The sequence below is a fragment of the Spodoptera frugiperda genome, chromosome 15, assembly GCF_023101765.2.
Source record: "Spodoptera frugiperda isolate SF20-4 chromosome 15, AGI-APGP_CSIRO_Sfru_2.0, whole genome shotgun sequence".
NCBI lineage: Eukaryota > Metazoa > Arthropoda > Insecta > Lepidoptera > Noctuidae > Spodoptera > Spodoptera frugiperda.
Window position 1 is genome coordinate 14,085,572 of NC_064226.1, and position 19,173 is coordinate 14,104,744.

General features: G+C 35.4%; 2 protein-coding genes across 3 annotated transcripts in view; one reads left to right on the forward strand and one right to left on the reverse strand.

Annotated features, from left to right (window-relative positions):
- Window positions 1-2,957, reverse strand: part of LOC118274070 (transmembrane protein 205) — a 31,061-nt gene extending 28,104 nt beyond the window's left edge. Inside the window, exon 1 of the mRNA XM_035591429.2 lies at window positions 2,653-2,957. Coding sequence (XP_035447322.2) covers window positions 2,653-2,903 — 251 coding nt within the window. The 5' untranslated portion in view covers window positions 2,904-2,957. The remainder of the gene's footprint in view (window positions 1-2,652) is intronic.
- Window positions 1-19,173, forward strand: part of LOC118274039 (zinc transporter 2) — a 122,717-nt gene that overhangs the window by 31,122 nt on the left and 72,422 nt on the right. The gene's annotated exons all lie outside the window — the stretch shown is intronic.

The window sequence follows — 19,173 nt, forward strand, 5'->3', positions numbered from 1 at the left end:
GAAGCAAATGATAACTAATGGTAGTTTAAGATTAAAATCTACATAATCATGTTCCTTAAAATAAATTCCTTTCAAATCTTTAAAAGTTAAAACCCTTTAAATTATTGACATAATCGTATCACTTGAGTTTACGTGCGCATTACGTCAGTATAAAAAGAAACTTTAATTTCGTCATAATCTATTTTTTTTTATTATTCCTATAACCGCAGCCCTATTGACAATATCCGTGACACACAGACAGCCTGACCTCGGTTTAGGCTAGATATCTAGATCCATTCTAATTGAAACCTACAGTACTTTCTCAAACAACTTTGAGAAGCATTCAAGCCTTTGATAGACTTTTGGAACATTCGCGAAAATAATCCTTATTGTTACGAGAAAGACGCTGGAATAAGCCAATAGCCTTATATGTTAATTATTATGTTCTTTTAAGTACATTGTTCCTTGTATTAAGTATAGTAATTTCTGATAGATGTAGAATTCTAAAAGCCTTCACCTAGGCTTAAGGAAATGTACCTGGTATAATAAAATTTTAATTTATATTCTTTTACATTAATTGGCGCCCTACTGGGAACATTTCAAGATTAGTTCTTTCGATTACTATAATCCAGGTTACACGTGGATAATGTTTCTAGGCAAAGCCTTATTAGGTCATCAAGATAGACGTGTTTTAGGATGTCTAGATGATACACGTGTGTCCGTCCGATCCCAAGTATCAACAAGCTCATTGTTTATGATCCCAGACACATATTAACTAATGTTTATACTTTTATACACTATAAAGATTTATTTTCTAAGTATTTTGAACTTAATTGGCGTTGTTTAGAAGATTAAATAGTTTGGAAGTAAAAATTAGTCACAATATCAAAATACATAAGTGATATTTTTTACGCATGCACACGGTTTTCAGACAGTGATGTGTTTCGATGACGTGATGTACTTCATGACGATTGTTTCTGAATATTGATTTGATCTTAGTGTTTATTTTATCACTCATGACCTTATTGACACTACCGCTAAAAGTTCTATATATTATGTATAGAAGAGTGTTGACCCCGACAATTATATTTGGTTTTTTAGTTAGCCGCATCTTATTCTAATTGCAATCATTACAATGCTTTCTTTTGATTCTTTAGCCTGATAAATTGACTATTATTATATCGTCAGGTATGATCCATCCAATTTATATTTTAATAATAGATATGAATATCAAATTATACTTTTGAAAGTCGTTTAAACGCCAATCTACTTATTCTTCATCCTTCAGCCATCTTGAAATGTAGTCAATGTAGTCCGTCTTAAACTATATAACGTTAGAACTTCAAATATGTAGGTATCGATAGTAAATTTATAGGAAGTTTTTACAGTAAATAGGTATTATCTGTTACTTATGGTTATCACGACATGTAAGTAAGTTATCGTTTAAATCTAAACTGATAGTTTAGTCGTATCGTTTGATTGACAGTCTTATTTTTTTCACAAGATAATGGCGCAGTTATTTTGTTCTGTAGACTAGCTACTTCTGCGCGTTTCAACCCGCTGTACACGCCTCCTTTTAATCGTAGTGTGATGTTTTACAAGCTAGTTTTCTCGATAAATTGACTATACAATCAGCTTTATATTTGAATATCTATAAGATTAAAAAAGATATCAAAATAATCTTCCATATGTTAGATGCAATGTTATGTATATTTCAGCATACCTATGTAATTACTATGACCTGTAAATAATTTTGTTAGCATTGACGAAACGCAAGTTATGATTACTATTCTATTTGTGGTTAAGTTGGCTGTCTCGAGGTTTTTGCAATTTAGTTAAATAGTCGTCTGTCTAACTGTTAGAATAAATTGAAATTATTCGAGGCTTTAGTTGTGACTAGAGAAACTGGTGTTTCTATAAGCGTATGGAAGCCATTTTATTTATTGTTATTCGTAGTTTTCAATTGTAGTGAAAGTAAAGAAAGAACGGTGACCGATATTTAAAAGAGATATATATGTATTTATGTATGTGTTAATTACGTATTGATAACAATTACTACTAATGATATACATTATACGGCTTTGAGTAGTTGATACATTGTTCCGGAAAAGCTACAGGGACTTTGCACCGATCACGATACTTGAGATTAAGTAGAACGTGCTGATCTTAAATCCTTTGTGACATGCATCACGAGTTCTGCTGATAACGGAGCTTAGCGTCATGCTTCTACAGAATGAATAGCCTCGGCAACTCTCATTAAGTGAAATTGCTAATTAAGATAAGGAGATCGGCTTTCATTCAAGATTCAATATCAAATGCGGCCTTGTGAAAATGTCTACAAAGTATTCGCATGGCAAGCTTTGTTTTTGTGTTTATTTTTATTTTGAGTACCCCATCAATAATAGAAATATGTCAAAGAAAATTTGAGTGTTTGGAAAATGATGCGGACGCGACGCGACGGTCGTCACTCACGACTTGCTACGCCCGGAACGAACCAACGTCTACACGTAATCATTTTTCACACGCTGAAAACTCTCATCTAGGCTGAAAATTTTTATACACTTCCAGTGGGACTGAACTAATAACACATTGAAACACTGTATCCACTGCCAGGCATTTTCTACAAGAGAATGTTACCAACGTAACCTCGCAAAAAAGAAAGTCCGTACTCACACGTATGCTTTCGTCTCCTGCACCCGAACGAGGGCCTGCTTGAAGTGGTCGTAGCAGATCTTGGTGTACTTGGTGGACACAGCCAGGAGGTCTGGCTGGTACTCCACCTCCTTCTGTTTCTCCGAACAGTGGGGATCAGTCACAATATTGTGCTTCTTCTTCATTCTGTCTAAGGTACGCGAGGGTACGTGGGCCGGCGCCACTGGTGCCGGGGCCGATTCTATCACGTCACGGGTACACATATTACACATCTTTTATGAACAAACACGCTGTACGCACGTTCACTGACCGTATGGCCGGCGCGCGCGCCGTTCACGTATATAAGTCGATAATTTCGTATCCCCACCACCGAGCGTGTGACGCAAGGTGTGCAACGGCGCCGCTGATAACGCGGGAAATTGATTTAATGGGGGTTCGACGTAGAGACATCAATTTTCATTTGGTTTCTGCGCATTATACGGTTTTCAGAATTTTCCTTGCATTTCCATTTCAATTTTCCACGCTATAGATATTAATTTAATTAATTGGTTAAGATAGATTTACCGGTAAAAAGGTTTTGTTTAAACAGACGGTTGACTTATTTACATCTTTTGATATTATAATGAAAATTTTAGGTATATCATTATATTTATAACGGTAATGCCTTAATCATGTGTAATTAGTGTCAGAAGAAGTATAACAAATTTTTCACAAGATGACGTGCATATATGTTTGTTTCCACTGAAAAACAGGCGCGTAGTTTTATCACAAACCACCGCTTTTAGTGATTTAGATGGTACATGGTTGTTTCTTCTAAAATTCGTAGCCTAACTTCACGGAGCCATGTAAGACTGTAGTTGGCATAATTAGGTACCTTTATACAAATAGGAGAGAATTTATAAATAATCATTTACAGCGTTGTATAAAGTTACTTCAAATATATTGAAAAAAATCCCTTTTTAAAAGAAATTACTTCAGGAAATGAACTTCAGTTTACTTACTAGAGAAGTATAATGCCTTTTATCTCACCAGTTGCTACCAAAACTAACTAGTTCGCCGCGGTGCGATTTATCTAATGTTATTATCTATCACAATTGAAACTGAACAGTACAAATCTAAGCTACGATGTAGAGTTACAATTTCCATATTTTTCCTCTTATCTATATGGTACGTAATGATCTTCATATAGCTATATGAAAATCAATCCTTTTCAGTAGATTATTGAAATATTTCATTTTTGAGGAAGGTTTAAGTATATTCGTAAAGATTTGAATACTGTGGGCGAAATAGTTGTTTCGAGTTACTGAAAGTACCCAACTGAAAACACAGCTTTTATTTCACAAATCTAAAATTTGACCTGAATGTAGATTACTAGAGTGTAGAGACTTAGCGCCTGTTTCACCATCTTCATATAAGTGCCCGATAAACTTATGGGACAGATAGTACATTCAAATTACATTCTTAATTCAAAGTTATCTGATACATAGCATAGATACATAGCATAAGTCCTAAATAAGATATTGAAAGAAAAAAACATTTACCGCATTGTCTGCAGTAACGGCAACATACGGTAACGTATACAAAATAACCGGTAAAAACTAGTAGTGGATGTTTTACTACATTATTTTATTTGACTTTAGTTCCAAACAAACACAAACATACGTTTTGTATCCCACCCACCTCAGGAGTAGCGGTGACGCAAAGGTGTCATGTGACTGACACTAAGATAAATAAGATTCTCTATATCTTTGTGAAACTTATGTGGGATTTATATTTTGTATCTGTTCTGTACGATGCACCAGTGATGATTCAACATCTAAATATGTAAGAAAATGTATCAAAGATTTGCTAATTAATTGTAGTTATCTGGCAATTGAGCTGCGAATGTGATGTCATTTTAAGCGGGTTCCGGAGGGCAGAGGGCAGAAACTTAATTTTAAATTCGGTTAAATCTGGTTAATAAACAGTAAATACGATTATGTAGCAAGGAAAAAGACCAAAATAAAAAAATGAAATTAGATACATTTAAGGGCGGCCGTACACGGACGGCTTCAAGCAGTTATAACCGACTGCTTGAAGCCGCGACGGCACGATGAACTATAGCCATTCATTCGCTGCCGTACACACGACTGCTCGAGCAGTCGCGAACACTTCAAGCCGTCAACGGCTTCAAGCAGTCGACGCCGACCGCTCGAGCAGTCCGTGTACGGCCGCTCTAAGTGTTTTAAACGCATTTATTTATCTTTATATTATACGTTTGTCGCCCTATATCTTAAAAAATGAATTCTAAAATTTAGCAAAGTACCCTATTACTTAAACTAAAGTAATTGTATTCTTAAGCAAAGGTAACAAAAGGATCACTTATCAGTATTTCGATCTTTCAAATAAGTTGCACTATTGTTGCGAAACAAATGTAGTTTATCTACGTCTACGTATTAACTACGTCTCGTTTTCTAAGATAACTCTCGAGTCAATATTTCTACATTTCAGGTCGTTGAGACTCAAGTCTAAATACTGAGAGTAAATACCAATCACTCTACTAAGTGTAGTCTTGTTTCGTAATGTAAAGAAATTTTTATTAGCATGTTTTGACTAGGAGAGCGGTTAAAAAGGCATTTTTATGTACTTAGAAGGAACAAATTTTTTAATAGCCATTTCCCAACTGACTGCCAATTTTAATAACTGATCTCAATCCAATCTTAATCTTAGATTAAAATCGATTTTGGCCATTAGTTCTATAAAGTTTCTGTCAAAAATGAAAATTGATCCAAAGATTTTGTATTAAACTCAGTTATTGAAATTAGTAGTTAGTTAACATTGGAATAATTATCCTTTTTAACTATGATCCAAGATTACATTTAAGTTCAGCAATGTAGTTAAATGAAAGCTGTACATTGTGAGTCAATAAATGCACTCTCTTATTTCTCATGTACCTATATTATGTACGTGGAAAACATCTTAATGATCTATGAATAAGGATACCTTATTCTGACACAAATATCAATGTGACTTTTCCTAGTCGTTACTAAGTGAAGTTATTTTGAAACCACCGACTTTCTGTAGGAAAATCTTATGAGGAAGGAAATCTGAATTTGTTATTAAAGCCTACGATCGTAAAGACGCCTTGAGGAAGCTTGGTAACTAATATACATTGCTTCTCTCTATGAGAAGAAAACTTAGTCCTGTAGTAGGACAATGTACAGGCATAATGTTACTACAGTGTATGTATGTAAAGGTTCAATAACTTAGTGAGGCGTTCACCGCCTGATTTAAGAAATCTTTAAGTGCTATGTGCTCATATTAAGGGATTTACATATGTAATCATTATTTCATAAAGAATTTGCCGTACTTTGTATGTGAAGATTACTATATATAATATGTTAAATGTATCTATAATTAAATATTTATCATTTACCTAATCTTAATAGCTCTATATCTGTTGGTTTAAAAATGTAAATATAGTTTATCAATAATTAGGCTTGCCGTAGCCGTGACTAACATTTGAACAAAGATTGAAATCGTAAGTTGTACGGTATTTTGTAGCCTAATGTAATTATGGTTTTACCTAAAGAAAAACTCATCATCATTATCATCATCAATCAATCAATCAATCATTATTATCATATCAGGCAAAAGGGTCTACTGTTGAATCTTCCTTAGTATCCATGCTTCTCACTAATTCTGAGTTTATTCGTTTGTGTGGCATTTAAGACTAAACAGCTTGACCAACCATAATGATATTTCTCATTAATTATAGCTAAATACTGGCGGGTTTTTAAATCTGTGTGTTTCCTTACACTAACCGAAACCCGTAAGAAACCGGGGGGTTTCTTACGGGTTTCGCTGAGAAATAACTGTGGCGGGTCTTTTTTGTTAAGAAAAAAATGAGTTTTTATGGATTTACGAGAAAATAAAATTCACCTAAAAATATTTAAATCTTTTGTTGACACATTCTGACCAACGATTCTGGTCGTTATCAAACTGTATCTGAATTTATCTAATCTTTCAGTTTTTCAGATAGAATGTCGTGAAAAATAGCGTCTGTGTTAGTCGATGGGCTTGGCACTCGACCATTACACAAGGTTACAGTTTTCCATGAAATTATTGATATACTGCGCATGTACTGATAGCTACTGATAATATACCTTACAGGTGAAACCTTAGTCAACTGTATACGAGTCATTTGTTTGTGTTTTTTTACATTTATGAGAAAAACATTGCCTATTAACAAACATGTTGACTGACTCAGATATGATGGAATTTATATCGGTTACATCTCAATCTGTTTTTCAGTGTTTCAGCATCTTATTTATCTCGCTAAAAGGATTATTAATATTCAGCACTTTTATTTGTTAGTGGCATTCCTAAAATTAATCATGAGCTACATGAATAGTACTGTACATACATACATACATACATAACCTCACGCCTTTTTCTCATGGGGTTCGGGTGGACAATGGGACGCCAATTGCTTTGCTACGAACCTTACATACCTCTTTCGTTTCATCAAGTAGTTTTTCAGAAAAGACTTACGGTATGTATTTTCATGCATATTCGTCGGTTAAGGGTACATTTAATTTGGCCCTTCTTTAAATAAATATATCGCCAATCTAGTCGCTATATGTCCTTAAAAGTAATGTCATTTTATAAATTCTATACAGCAGTAGCACTTTACTCTAATCTCCCAGTTCTAAATAGATAATCATCATATAAATATTACTGCGCGCTTGGTGGTCGATGTTTACTCTAAGTATAAATGTAGATGGGATTTTAACTCTGCTTGAGATCGTAATCTCCTGTAATAAAAACAAATGTGTGTAACTGTAATTTTTGCTCCGATCTGGGTGCACTTTAAGTGCTAAGTGCAGTTTTTGTTTGATAAACTAATAGTTGCTTTAAGTGAATTTTGTATAGGTTTATTTTGTGTGTATGTAATTGAAGAGGAATTGTTTAAGAATTGGTCGTTTTTGCAGTTGTCTTCTTAGTAAGTGATTATCGTAGTCCGTCTTATAAAACAAAACCTTCTAAACATCATATTAGCTGTAACTGTAAGATATATAATATTTGATAGAAGCTCGAAATTAATGAATTGGTTTGTATTTTTATTTTATAAGGAAACAAAAGTTTAGTCTAGTTTTTTCCTGAGCGTAGCGTAACCTAATATCGATAGCAATATAGGTATTTAAGAATTAGGCGATTACCTACCTTATATTACTATTTTTGCCCAGGATGCACAATTATAGGTACTTAGCTACTACTACATACACAGGAATCTTAAAGTAAACTGCAATTGACGTGGAAACCGGTACTTCACACGCAAATCTTGAGATAGTTCAGTGGCTAACTGCTATGACGTTAAACCAAAGTGGCTAATGCTTGCAAAAAGAAAATGTTACTTTATAAGTTTTATAGCAATGACGTCAAAGAACAGGATATGGGTTTCCTCATGTAGTTACGAAAGAAGGAACTTTCTTTTCTGAGAAGATCTCATTTATTTTTTCGTAAAGGTTTAGACCTGCGTAAGCATTTAGTTTTTTTAATTCTACGTACGGAAGAAACCTACATACTAATATCTAATGTGTTCGTACATAAAGTGTAGCCAGCGTAGTTATTTACTTCTCCTACTGGTCTATTGTCTTTCTTTGAATATGTGAGAGGTGTAGCCATAATGATTCAAAGTCAAAGTCAAAGTTATTTATTTCAATTAGACCAGGAAGGCACTTTTGAACGTCAAATTATATGATTTATATAGTTTTTGACTAAACCATATCTTCTGTAACCATTGGTCAGTAACTGTCTCGTACTGAATTAATTTTTAGTTTCTTACCTGCATTCTAAATGTCTGTGCTGACGTACGTAGCTGCTTGTTAATCATATGACCATTATGGGCCACCCCCTGATATATTTAGAGGAGGACAATTCTCCAGTAGTACAAGTGGACTGTCACAGCCTTTTGACGATAATGAGTACATGATATAAGTACGTGGGTGCGTCTCGTTTGACGTAAGCATACTTCTGATTACCAATAGAGAAGCAGCAAGCATAACATTACATTATTTGTTTAACAATCTTGATACCCAATTCACGTTTAAGTTGCAGATTCATTGAAGACTAAAATCCCCGTTTTCTCAAATTGATATTCATTACAAGTATTGGAATATCCAGCGTTCGGACGTTCTAAGAACAAAACTACATAATACATTGCGCAGGTGACTCATTATCTATGTGTGAACGGATAACAATTAAGAGTAATCAATGCGTTATCGACTAATGAGTCTCGGACTGACAAGTAATATAATTTTGCTTATCTACAACTGTCCTGTTACTCCCAATGTGAGTTGGGGGGCTTTAAGTAATCCGTAGGTCTTTTTTTTAATGTCAACCACCTGGGATTATAGATTTTTCTGGCTTTTATTTTCGGTATACTTCCTCATATCAACCATTATAAATCACATATTTCATCTTTTATTCTATGTGTTTAAGTCAACACTTATAGGCTTTTTTTTTTTTTTTTTTTTTAGGGTGGAAAATCATCCAATGACTTCTCCCGCCTTGGGCGAGGCGAGAGGAGTGTCAGACTCTTACTGACTAAAAACCACCCCGTTCCTACTCCTGCCCGTCGAGCCGGAGCCCCGGTAAACCCGCTAGGTTGTCCGCAGCTCCGGATTAGGCATCAGCCAACACTTATAGGCTGCTGATATATTAAGTCAACATGTATGTAGTATTTTGATTCGTAGTCTCTTCTCTATCGTAAATAAGGATCTTTCTTAGAAAAACATCGAAATATAAAACAATTAACTTTAATTTGAAAATTTTAAAAGCAAATAAATGACTATGTAGCTACGTAGTATAGTATTATCTCTAAAGCCTATATTTTTCTTTTAATTAGCAACTATAGTTTAAAATTTTGTTATTTTCAATGCAGATTAAAAAATATTTCTAGTTTCTAGGTAATTGTTAATGTGACATAAGAAATCTATAGTTAATGATGTCATGGGTACAAGAATAATAAATATTGTGGTAATTTTAGCTCATTGCATGACCTTTACTTCAATTAACGATTTCGTGTGGAGTGACTTCTCGGAGTTATGCGGATGATAACCTCAGAGGTTATTGATAGAGACCCTCCTTTGCGATCGGACATGCATTTAATATGTGTAACAATGAGGTGATTCAGTTTATACAGGAGGTAAATGAGATTCGTCTGCATTTTCGTGTAGGTAAATTCCTAAGTTATTTATTTGTACCTAATATTTGCATATTGTTATTTTACTTGGACAGAAATAATAATGATCCTACTAAATATGTTTATATAATAATAATTTTCGACTCGCCGAGTAAAACTAAGCTTCTATTATTTGATTAGGTGCTATTATTTTGAAATTATGTAAAGAATAGACAGATATTTTCGAAACCGTTTTATCCTAAAACTATGAGGTCATAGTTTCACTATAAGACTTCGTGATATTAACTACATATGCTGACTTATAATGACCAAGGAACATGTGAGAGGTGATTGCACATCTATTTCCAAACAAAAACATTGTTGAGAAACTAAAACTTCACATGATCATTGCAATTTCCATAAATATCTCTCACTATCTTTGTATTGACGTGACGTCACGGTTTATCAGAGGGCAGATGTCTAGATATGAACAATTGATCGCGAGGTAGATGCAGATTCCGATTGTGTTTAGGTATACTACAAAGCGCCATTATATGAAGCCAGTAGCTACCTTCAGAAAAGGTATTGTTCAAAGAATATTAGATGTTTTATTTTTTGGAACAAAATTCTTACTAAGGAATACTTTAAGTAATTATTACATGACTTTTAGGGCGGCAGTAAGTCTTTAAATTAAACATCAACAGGCTGTAAGTGGCTACTGCTGACCAAAGGTCTCTTCTCGCTTGAAGGAGATTTAAGCATTAATCACCACGCTTGCTCAATGCGGGCGATTTCTAACTTATAATTAAAAATTATAAGGCTAAGGTTTCCTTACGATATTTTCCTACACCGTTTGTCAGTGGTGTCTAAATAATCTTAGAAAGTAGAGATATGACGCGGAAAAAGTCACATAGCTATTTGCTGTTGATTGGTTTCGAACCCTTCATGCAAGAGAAGCGGGCGTCTCCAACCAATAGGTTAGATGCATACAATTTGATAAATATTTCTTCCAGGCTATAGCTAACTTACCGTAGAAGATCTCATTTCACGCATAGTTTATTTTGTTACCTTTTATGGAAGTTTGCCGCATTATTCTTGGTATATATGCATAAAATGAACAATGCAAAGTCAAATAAAACTATGGATCGCGATATATAAAAAAACAGTTTATCATGGTTTTACTTTGTATGAGTTCACAGTGATTTTGCATAGCCTGTGTATCATACCTATGACGTGATGCTGTAACCAGAACTGTTATCCGAAAGTCATTGATGACTACCAATTTGGGACAATGTAAACAGAATGTTAGCAATGGATCAGATGCATAGCAACGTGACCCGACCAGTTCCAGTGATCACCAGTCACGTTTGATTCACATTATTTCCTGATTGTTATCGATTTTTTTTTGTAGATAATAAAATTGTGACGTATGTATGTGGGACTGTTAAAAAGTTTGCGATTTTTTAATTATCGGTGATAAATGTTAGTCCGGTTGAACTTTTTGTTTTGTTTTTTAATTAGGTTATAATTGTTTGTTGGTAAATATTTGTTAATTAAAGAAATATACTTTTTGTTCTTGTTTATCAAGTTAATTAACACTAAAGTTTACAATCAAATATTGTTATTACATTAATTGCTGAATTTTCCTACTTCGTACATCAATCGAACCAAATGGTTCTGTAGCCACGACGCGATTACTATATCAAACAGAAAACTGAAACCAAAAGTCTAAACAAATAATCACCAATACTTCAAATAAATTAAACTATCCACAAAGATTTTCCATTGTTTGTTCAAGTTGACCCGCTGTTTCAATTTACTACGTCACTGTAATCTGTCGAGCACGTTCCGTATGATGCCGCTATATCAGTAGGTACTGAGGGAAGTACTGGCTCATCCGCGCTTACGCAGATTACGGCTCGTAATAATTAAATTAAATACTGCAATTCAACTACTACGAATCTGATTTCTACTGAGAATGACTTTGGACTTTGTGGTTATTTGGAATCGTAATGTGTACAGGTGTTTTTGTAGTATGACGTCTGATCAGGGGAGTTTGATAAATAAGGTATTGGGTCTACGATAAGTCACTTAGGATAAGGTCAGAAAACCAAAAGTGATTTCTAACGTTTTTTATTTGGTCTTATATTAGTAATTGGAGAATGATGATTGTAGATTATTAATTTGACTTTGAATAATTAATTTGACGCTGTTCATTAAACAAGGTTTTAATATCTACACTTTTATACATTGGAACACAAAACTCCTATAACCAATGAAATTACGAGCTATAGAAATTGTATGTCGTGTGTCATACATGAGCGAGAAAGTGTTGAGTTTTCACTCACAGCGCCATTTACAGTTGATGAAGAGAAGACGGACCAGCTTCTAACACGTTCCCAAACACGTGTCAATTAGTACACCGATAAATTAACGGAGAACATGTCAAATGATTGATCGTAAAAAATGCGCGTGGGCAAATTCAGGGTCCGGTTTTCAAACCCAGTTTGTAGTTAATACGTAGGTATAATGTACAAGATGTTTTGTCATAAAAAAATTGGCCTACAATTACAATTATTATTATTTAAACCTGTCGTGCAATTAAAGTATGTATGAGTTTATTAAATTGTCAAGGTCATTCTTGTGTTTTTGGTGTTTGTGTCCATTGAATTATGGAAAAAAATGGCTGCCAACCATCGTTAATCGGATATATAACACCAAAACTGAGGCTATGGAGATTTCAGACCCAGTTTTTATAAATTACACGTGTCTATACTACCGGGTAGACTATAAATCATTTAGGTGGTATGAAGGTGATCTACTTGAAGATTTTATTGTAGGATGTAGGAACCAATCCAAAAAGTACCTGGAAGCGTTTTGGAAACTAGGCATTATAGAAAAAGAGAAATGTTAAACTTAGCAGTAAGTGGTATACCGTATAGGCCAGCATCATCATTTTTTTTTCTAACTAGCTTCTGCCGCGGCTTCACCCAGCTTGGCTTATTCCAGATTATAATCTACCCCTGTTCCAAATTTTACTTCAATGTCTTTGGCCGTTTTGACGTGATTGAGTAACACACTAACTCACAAACTTTCGCATTTATAATATTAGTAAGATGACAAGATCTAATTGATGATGAGAAAATCTAATTGGCCCCTGATGTAAAGATCAGGGTGTTATAAGTTTGGAATATCAGTCTACGACATCGGAGTATTGTAAGGGACCAATGTAATCATGATAATATAGAAATATATAGAATTAATAGAATACTATTGTACCTAGACTACCTAGTATCCATTTTCTCAGAATACATATCTATACTTATAATAAATCTGTAGAGAGGTCAATTCTGTACATGAAATATATTTCCAAAATAACTATCAGCGGGTGATTAGTGATCGATACTGACGCCAAAAATGCAATCAGAAAAATTTTTGTCTGTCTGTCTGTCTGTCTGTCTGTCTGTCTGTCTGTCTGTCTGTCTGTCTGTATGTTCCTTATAGAAACAAAAACTACTCGACAGATTTCAACGAAACTTGGTACAATTGTTCTTCATACTCCTGGGCAGGTTATAGTATACTTTTCATCACGCTACGATCAATAGGAGCAGAGCAGTGAAGGGAAATGTTGGGAAAACAGGAGAACTTACTCAATTTTTTAAGCTTCCGTCGCGTGTGTAGCCTTTATGGTTAAAGCTACACAGAAATCATGTATGACGGAAATGTTTTCCTTAAAATTGTTTAAAAAATATTCCACGACAACAAATGTCTATCTTTTATGGTTGACTCACAATAACACGTATAACTCCCGATAGCTTAGCAGTTCGGAGCTTTCTGATTATATTTGTCTACTCTTGCGTTTATAACACTCTCATTCCTCTCTAATTAAAAATGTTAACATTATTACCTATTTAATAAAAAAAGAATCATAGAAATCGGTACAGAAACACCAAAGATATGCATGGATTACGCTAATAAGCCACCGTGTGTGAATACTGAATCTAGGGGTCGCAATACCTGGGCTCGCTGTCATTGCAGCGGTAAGTCCCCTCTTTGAGGAGTGGCTTGAGAGGCGCCACGTCGTCCTCGCCTACCGCCTGACGCAGGTGCCTACCGGACATGGAAGCTTCGGTAGGTTCCTGTTTCTGATTGGGTGGGAGGAAACGCCCGGGTGTCATCACTGTGAGCACCGCCGTGTCCTCAGGGATGTGGTTGGCGACGGCGACCTCTCCCGTCCGGCATTGGTTCAGACCATGGTGCGGAGCGAGGGGGACTGGGATGCCGTCTCCTCCTTCTGCGAAGCAGTCCCCAGCCGTCGCGAGAGGCATTTCCGACGTTTGGCTCCTAAGTTGGAACGGACGGGGGCTGCACTTAAGCGGCTCCTGCCCAACCTCGGGGGGCCAAATGCCTCCTGCCGGAGGTTGTACGCGGGGATCGTGCGGTCCATGGCCCTCTACGGCGCCCCTGTGTGGGCGCCGAACCTGATGCGGCGGCCAGCTATGAGCAATATGAGCGACCGAGACGCGTATATTCAGTGATGTCTCTGTGATTTCTAGGGTGAACACCGATAGCGATCACTGTATTGCCAAAGACACACTGAATATTGATGTTAAGCTGGACCGGTCACGCCTGATGAAGTCTGGATTGGAAGCCTGGATCTAACACTCCGTTCTGGTTAAGCCAATAGAGGGATCTCTTTAATTATTATGGGCCTAGCCGTATTTGGGTCCAATAGATATTGATAAGATGTTATTGTCAGAGTTACTCAAAATGGAGAAATAAAACATCCACGCGAAGACCGACATCCGCGCGGACGGAGTCGCGGGCGGAAGCTAGTTATGAAATATAATGTATCTTGAACAATGGCGCTAAACAATTTATCTATCGGTTTTCACACCTCCATCTCAAATACTCTCATGTCTAGTAGCAGATAACGTTTGACAGATAAGATTACAAATATTTTATCGGAGTCTGTGTGTTTCCCGATTTCTTGGTGACTATAAGATCTTGGAAACTCGATCGAATTGTGTAGAATTTTAGTTATGAAATCTGTTACATACAGATTGATGTACGTTACGCAATATTCAACTTAAACAAAGAACTCTTAAGACTTAGAATTTTAACTTTTTAATTATTGCATTTGTTATAAATGAACTTGGAACTGCGTGCTAGACTCTAGACACTCTACTAGCGGGTTTACCTGGGCTCCGGCTCGAAAAGCAGAAGTAGGTGGTTTTTAGTCAGTAAGAGTCTGACATTCCCTCTCGCCTCGTCCAAGGCCGGAGAAGTTATTGGATGATTATCACCCCTTAAAAATCGTTGTGACGTTCAACGAATACTTTATGAATTTTCAATTAGAAATCCAAATAATAATTTATTCTATTCGAAGTAGTTTTACGTTTCTCCTATGACGAGGTCCTAGGTAAGGTACGATCAAAAACTTTATGCAAATACCTTTGTCGTGAGAATCAAATAAAATCAAATAAAATAAGCGGGTTCTTCCCCTACCTGGTCTTCCCCTTTCCTCATAAATAAAATCTCGCACCTGTGTGGTTTCACGCATTATGGTATGGACTTGTTCTTATTATTCTGTGGTATGGTGTCCATGTTTCATTACAAATGTACATTTTCTACTTTTAGTATTAAGGAGAATTGTAGTTAGGCATTTACTTAAATTAAATGGATAACCAACTAGATAGAAAGCTAGGAACATAGGCAACGTCAAGCCTTTTATCCCCGAAGAGGTAGGCAGAGGTGCACCAACAGGTGCACCTACAGGTGCACCTCCGCCTACGCATTACGGCAATTAATGCTACTGTGTACAATTTACACCCACTTTTCACCATTTGTGTTATAAGTTCGATGTAAGCTAGAAACATATAACCATACATTTGTTTTAAAGTTCTTGAAATGAATTCATTTTAAACAACACCTCCCGTTTGTTATACCTAAGTACCTGTAGAACAACGAGTATAGATAAAATTATATGCTTACCGTGGGTAGGTATATCTAGATACGTAGTAGATACAAACGAAAAAACGCTCACTTGCACGTGTCTTAACATACCGATATACAAAATACAAAGTGTCTTTAAGTGTCAATGCTATATAATATTGAAAGAAGGTAATCAAATTGAAATGGTCCATAAAATTTATATGTTCATGGCGACTTAGTCATTGACGTCATAAGACCTCAGGTTTGCATAGGGTCGCTTTCGAAAACACACGCACGTACTTCCCGATATTTTAACAATTAGTCAGATTTGGGGTTTTCGTAGACCCCAAACGTTACCGTTTTGTTTACTTAGATATGTGCGTAATCTAGTCAGGGTCTTCTTAGTATTGTGGGTCTTAAATTATGAATCAACTAAATGGTATTTATGAAAGCTTTTATTGTCTACAATAAAAGCTCTCTAGAGCAGGAGGTAAATTATAGGGTAAGAATAAAATGGACTGAAAAACGTAAGAATTTGCGAGCTACGTACATACATACATTCTTGCAAATCTCCAAAGACTACGTTCTTTTTGCCGGCGCAAAATCATAACTTCTTCTACCTTGAACGTGGCGAGAGGGAGTGTCAGACTCTTACTGACTAAAAACCACCCCGTTCCTACTCCTACTTTTCGAGCCAGAGCCCCGGTAACCCGCTAAGCAGTCCTCAGCTTCGAGCCATAGCCTAGGCTAGGATAAAACCTTTAACCGGTGTGCTTGTTTGACCAAATACATAGCTCGGATGGCAACCGAAGAGGTATGCAAGAACTGCAGTTGGCGACTCTCAATTTCTACGTAACCCTCTGACGTATATAATGTTCATGTACTCGAAGTAAATCCCCCATCCAAACACGTAGAATGATAGTCTATCAGTCAATCTAAACACAAGGTATCAATTTTAACTTTATTGCTGACAAGTAAATGCAAAGATTGGCCTGAACGATATCCTTGTAACGGTGATACGGAGTACTGTTTTATTACCTTTAAAAGATAAAGAACTGGGTACTTTAGAAACCTACTTGCAAAGTACTCAAATTACTCATGAATTAAAATGCAGTTTTCATTCATTATCATTAGTAACATTAAGTGAAGGTTTGGCTGATAGTAAGTGTGAGAGAGCTATGCTTAAATAAAATATTCTATATTAATAACTTTGACCTTTTAGTCTGAGGAGAGTTCATTGAATAAAGATACGTAAAAAGCGTTATGTATTCAATAATTTTAATGTTGTGATTATTTTGTTGAAGAAAAGAAATAATAAAATGTAAATTTCAAAATTATAAATAGGTACAGGTATTTATTGTTTTACATTGGCATTGTTTATTCTGCCCTGTGCCTAAATTTTCTTCTTTTGGTTATAGTTATTTCATTGGTCGACGTGTCTCTCCCCATGTCTTGTATACTCAAATTAAATACGATATTACGAAATGGGGTCAGCAGAACATACCTGTATAAGGTTTATTACTAACGAAGCCTTTATATGGTCGGTCGAGAGTTTGAAAACATACAGGAGAAAATATTGGGCGTAAATGTTGAGAAAATATTGATTAAACTTGACCTTTCGTTTTAATATTTTTTGCAAAATCCAGAATGGGACTGATATTTCAGTAAAAATTAAGTTTAACAAAACACAATGCGCTTTAGAAAGCTTTGTATAGAAAGTATTTGGGTATCTTTAAAGATTCTTTTATTCCCGTTAAATATCTCGATCGATTTCGACCACGGTGACCACTCTGTGTTACTTAACTATCTCCCAGAGATATTATAGTGCACAAATGTGCGCGCTGACACAGACGCACTCTCTGAACCCAATGGAATGACAGACAGACAGACCGGCATGACCGGAGACAGGCGTAGGCCAAAAGTTTCACACGTTTTCGACACACGGCACGGGGGTGAATTCCTGTAAATGAAGCAAATATTATTTTTTATTTGATAAAGAAAAGAAAGAACGAACAAATCATTCGTATTAGGATGTGTGTACCTATACATATAATATAGTATACAAGTCAGTGTGAGCACAATCGATATTGTGTGATAAGTTTTCCATTATGTGTCGGATTGTGCGCCGCAGACAACAATACCTTCATTTTCTTTCAAATTATATTACATAGTGCTTGCGGTTACACATGGACACTTCATTAATGCCACTTATTACATTACATTATTTAATAAGTCTACTAATTACTTATTTTTACAAAATGAGAATTTCTGAAGAAACATAGGTACTTTCCACTGTAAACCTTTCCAGGCATTACATCTACCCTAGTTATAAAGCTAAAGAGTTTGTTTGAACGCGCTAATCTCCGGAACTGCTGGTCCAAATTGAATAATTGTTTTTGTGTTGGATAGTCCGTTTATCGAGGAAGGCTTTAAAACATCACGCTATGACCAAAAGGAGACGAGCAGTCCGAGTAAAAGCGCGTGGGTGTAGCTAGTAATTACATAATATAATATTAGTTACTTTACTATGAGTATTATACAAGAACATGCTACCGATTTGTGCATTTCTTTAAGAAGATACGATTACTAACTATTATTAGTAACCTTACTTAAGATTTTCATTATAATGACTGTATATACCAGTACCAGTATTTAAATATGGCGCCAGTCAAAATCTAACAAGTTACTTGTATATTGTTTTAAGGTTTAATAACATAATCACGATTAGTATTTGAATGCAATTTCAGACTTTGCCATTTGACATTATAAAATGTTGATTTAAGCCCGCATATAATTTAATTACAGAACCATTCGTTTTGCAGTTAAGTTTTATTATGTGTTCAAGTACATAAGGTTTACGATCGAATATAAAGATAAAACTTTCGATTTCCATCAGTCTTTATTGCTAGATAAACCTTTGAGGTGGCACTTGGTTAAATAATGTAGTTACTTTTTAAGAATGTTTAAAAATATTCATGACGTAGCATTCATCGTTCATCAGCATCAATAATTATCTCGATTTTGTACATTGCTGGAGATGGGTCTATACACTAAAACGTAACATTCACTTCATACCTAATTATAACAAAATATCTGTGTAAATCCCTATAGAAATAAATGGTGACAATAGAAATTATCACCACAGTGAAGCTGAGAAGATATCACAAACATGATATCAGTACGTGATAATCACAAAGAGATTTGATTCAGACGCCTGTCTCAGGATTCGAAGCCCAACCTTTTGATACCGAGTTCAGAAACCTAAGCAGAAACAACTAGTTTGAAGGATAACTTCCAACAAATGTTTACCACATACATTTGTCAATGCAATACAAGGAGTTGCCAGAAATATTAATTAGTTAAACATCCACGAATAGGTGATGTGTAAACATTAATTTTAGGTCAAAGTCGCGCGTGGTTCCTCTCAGCGACGCCAGCGCCGG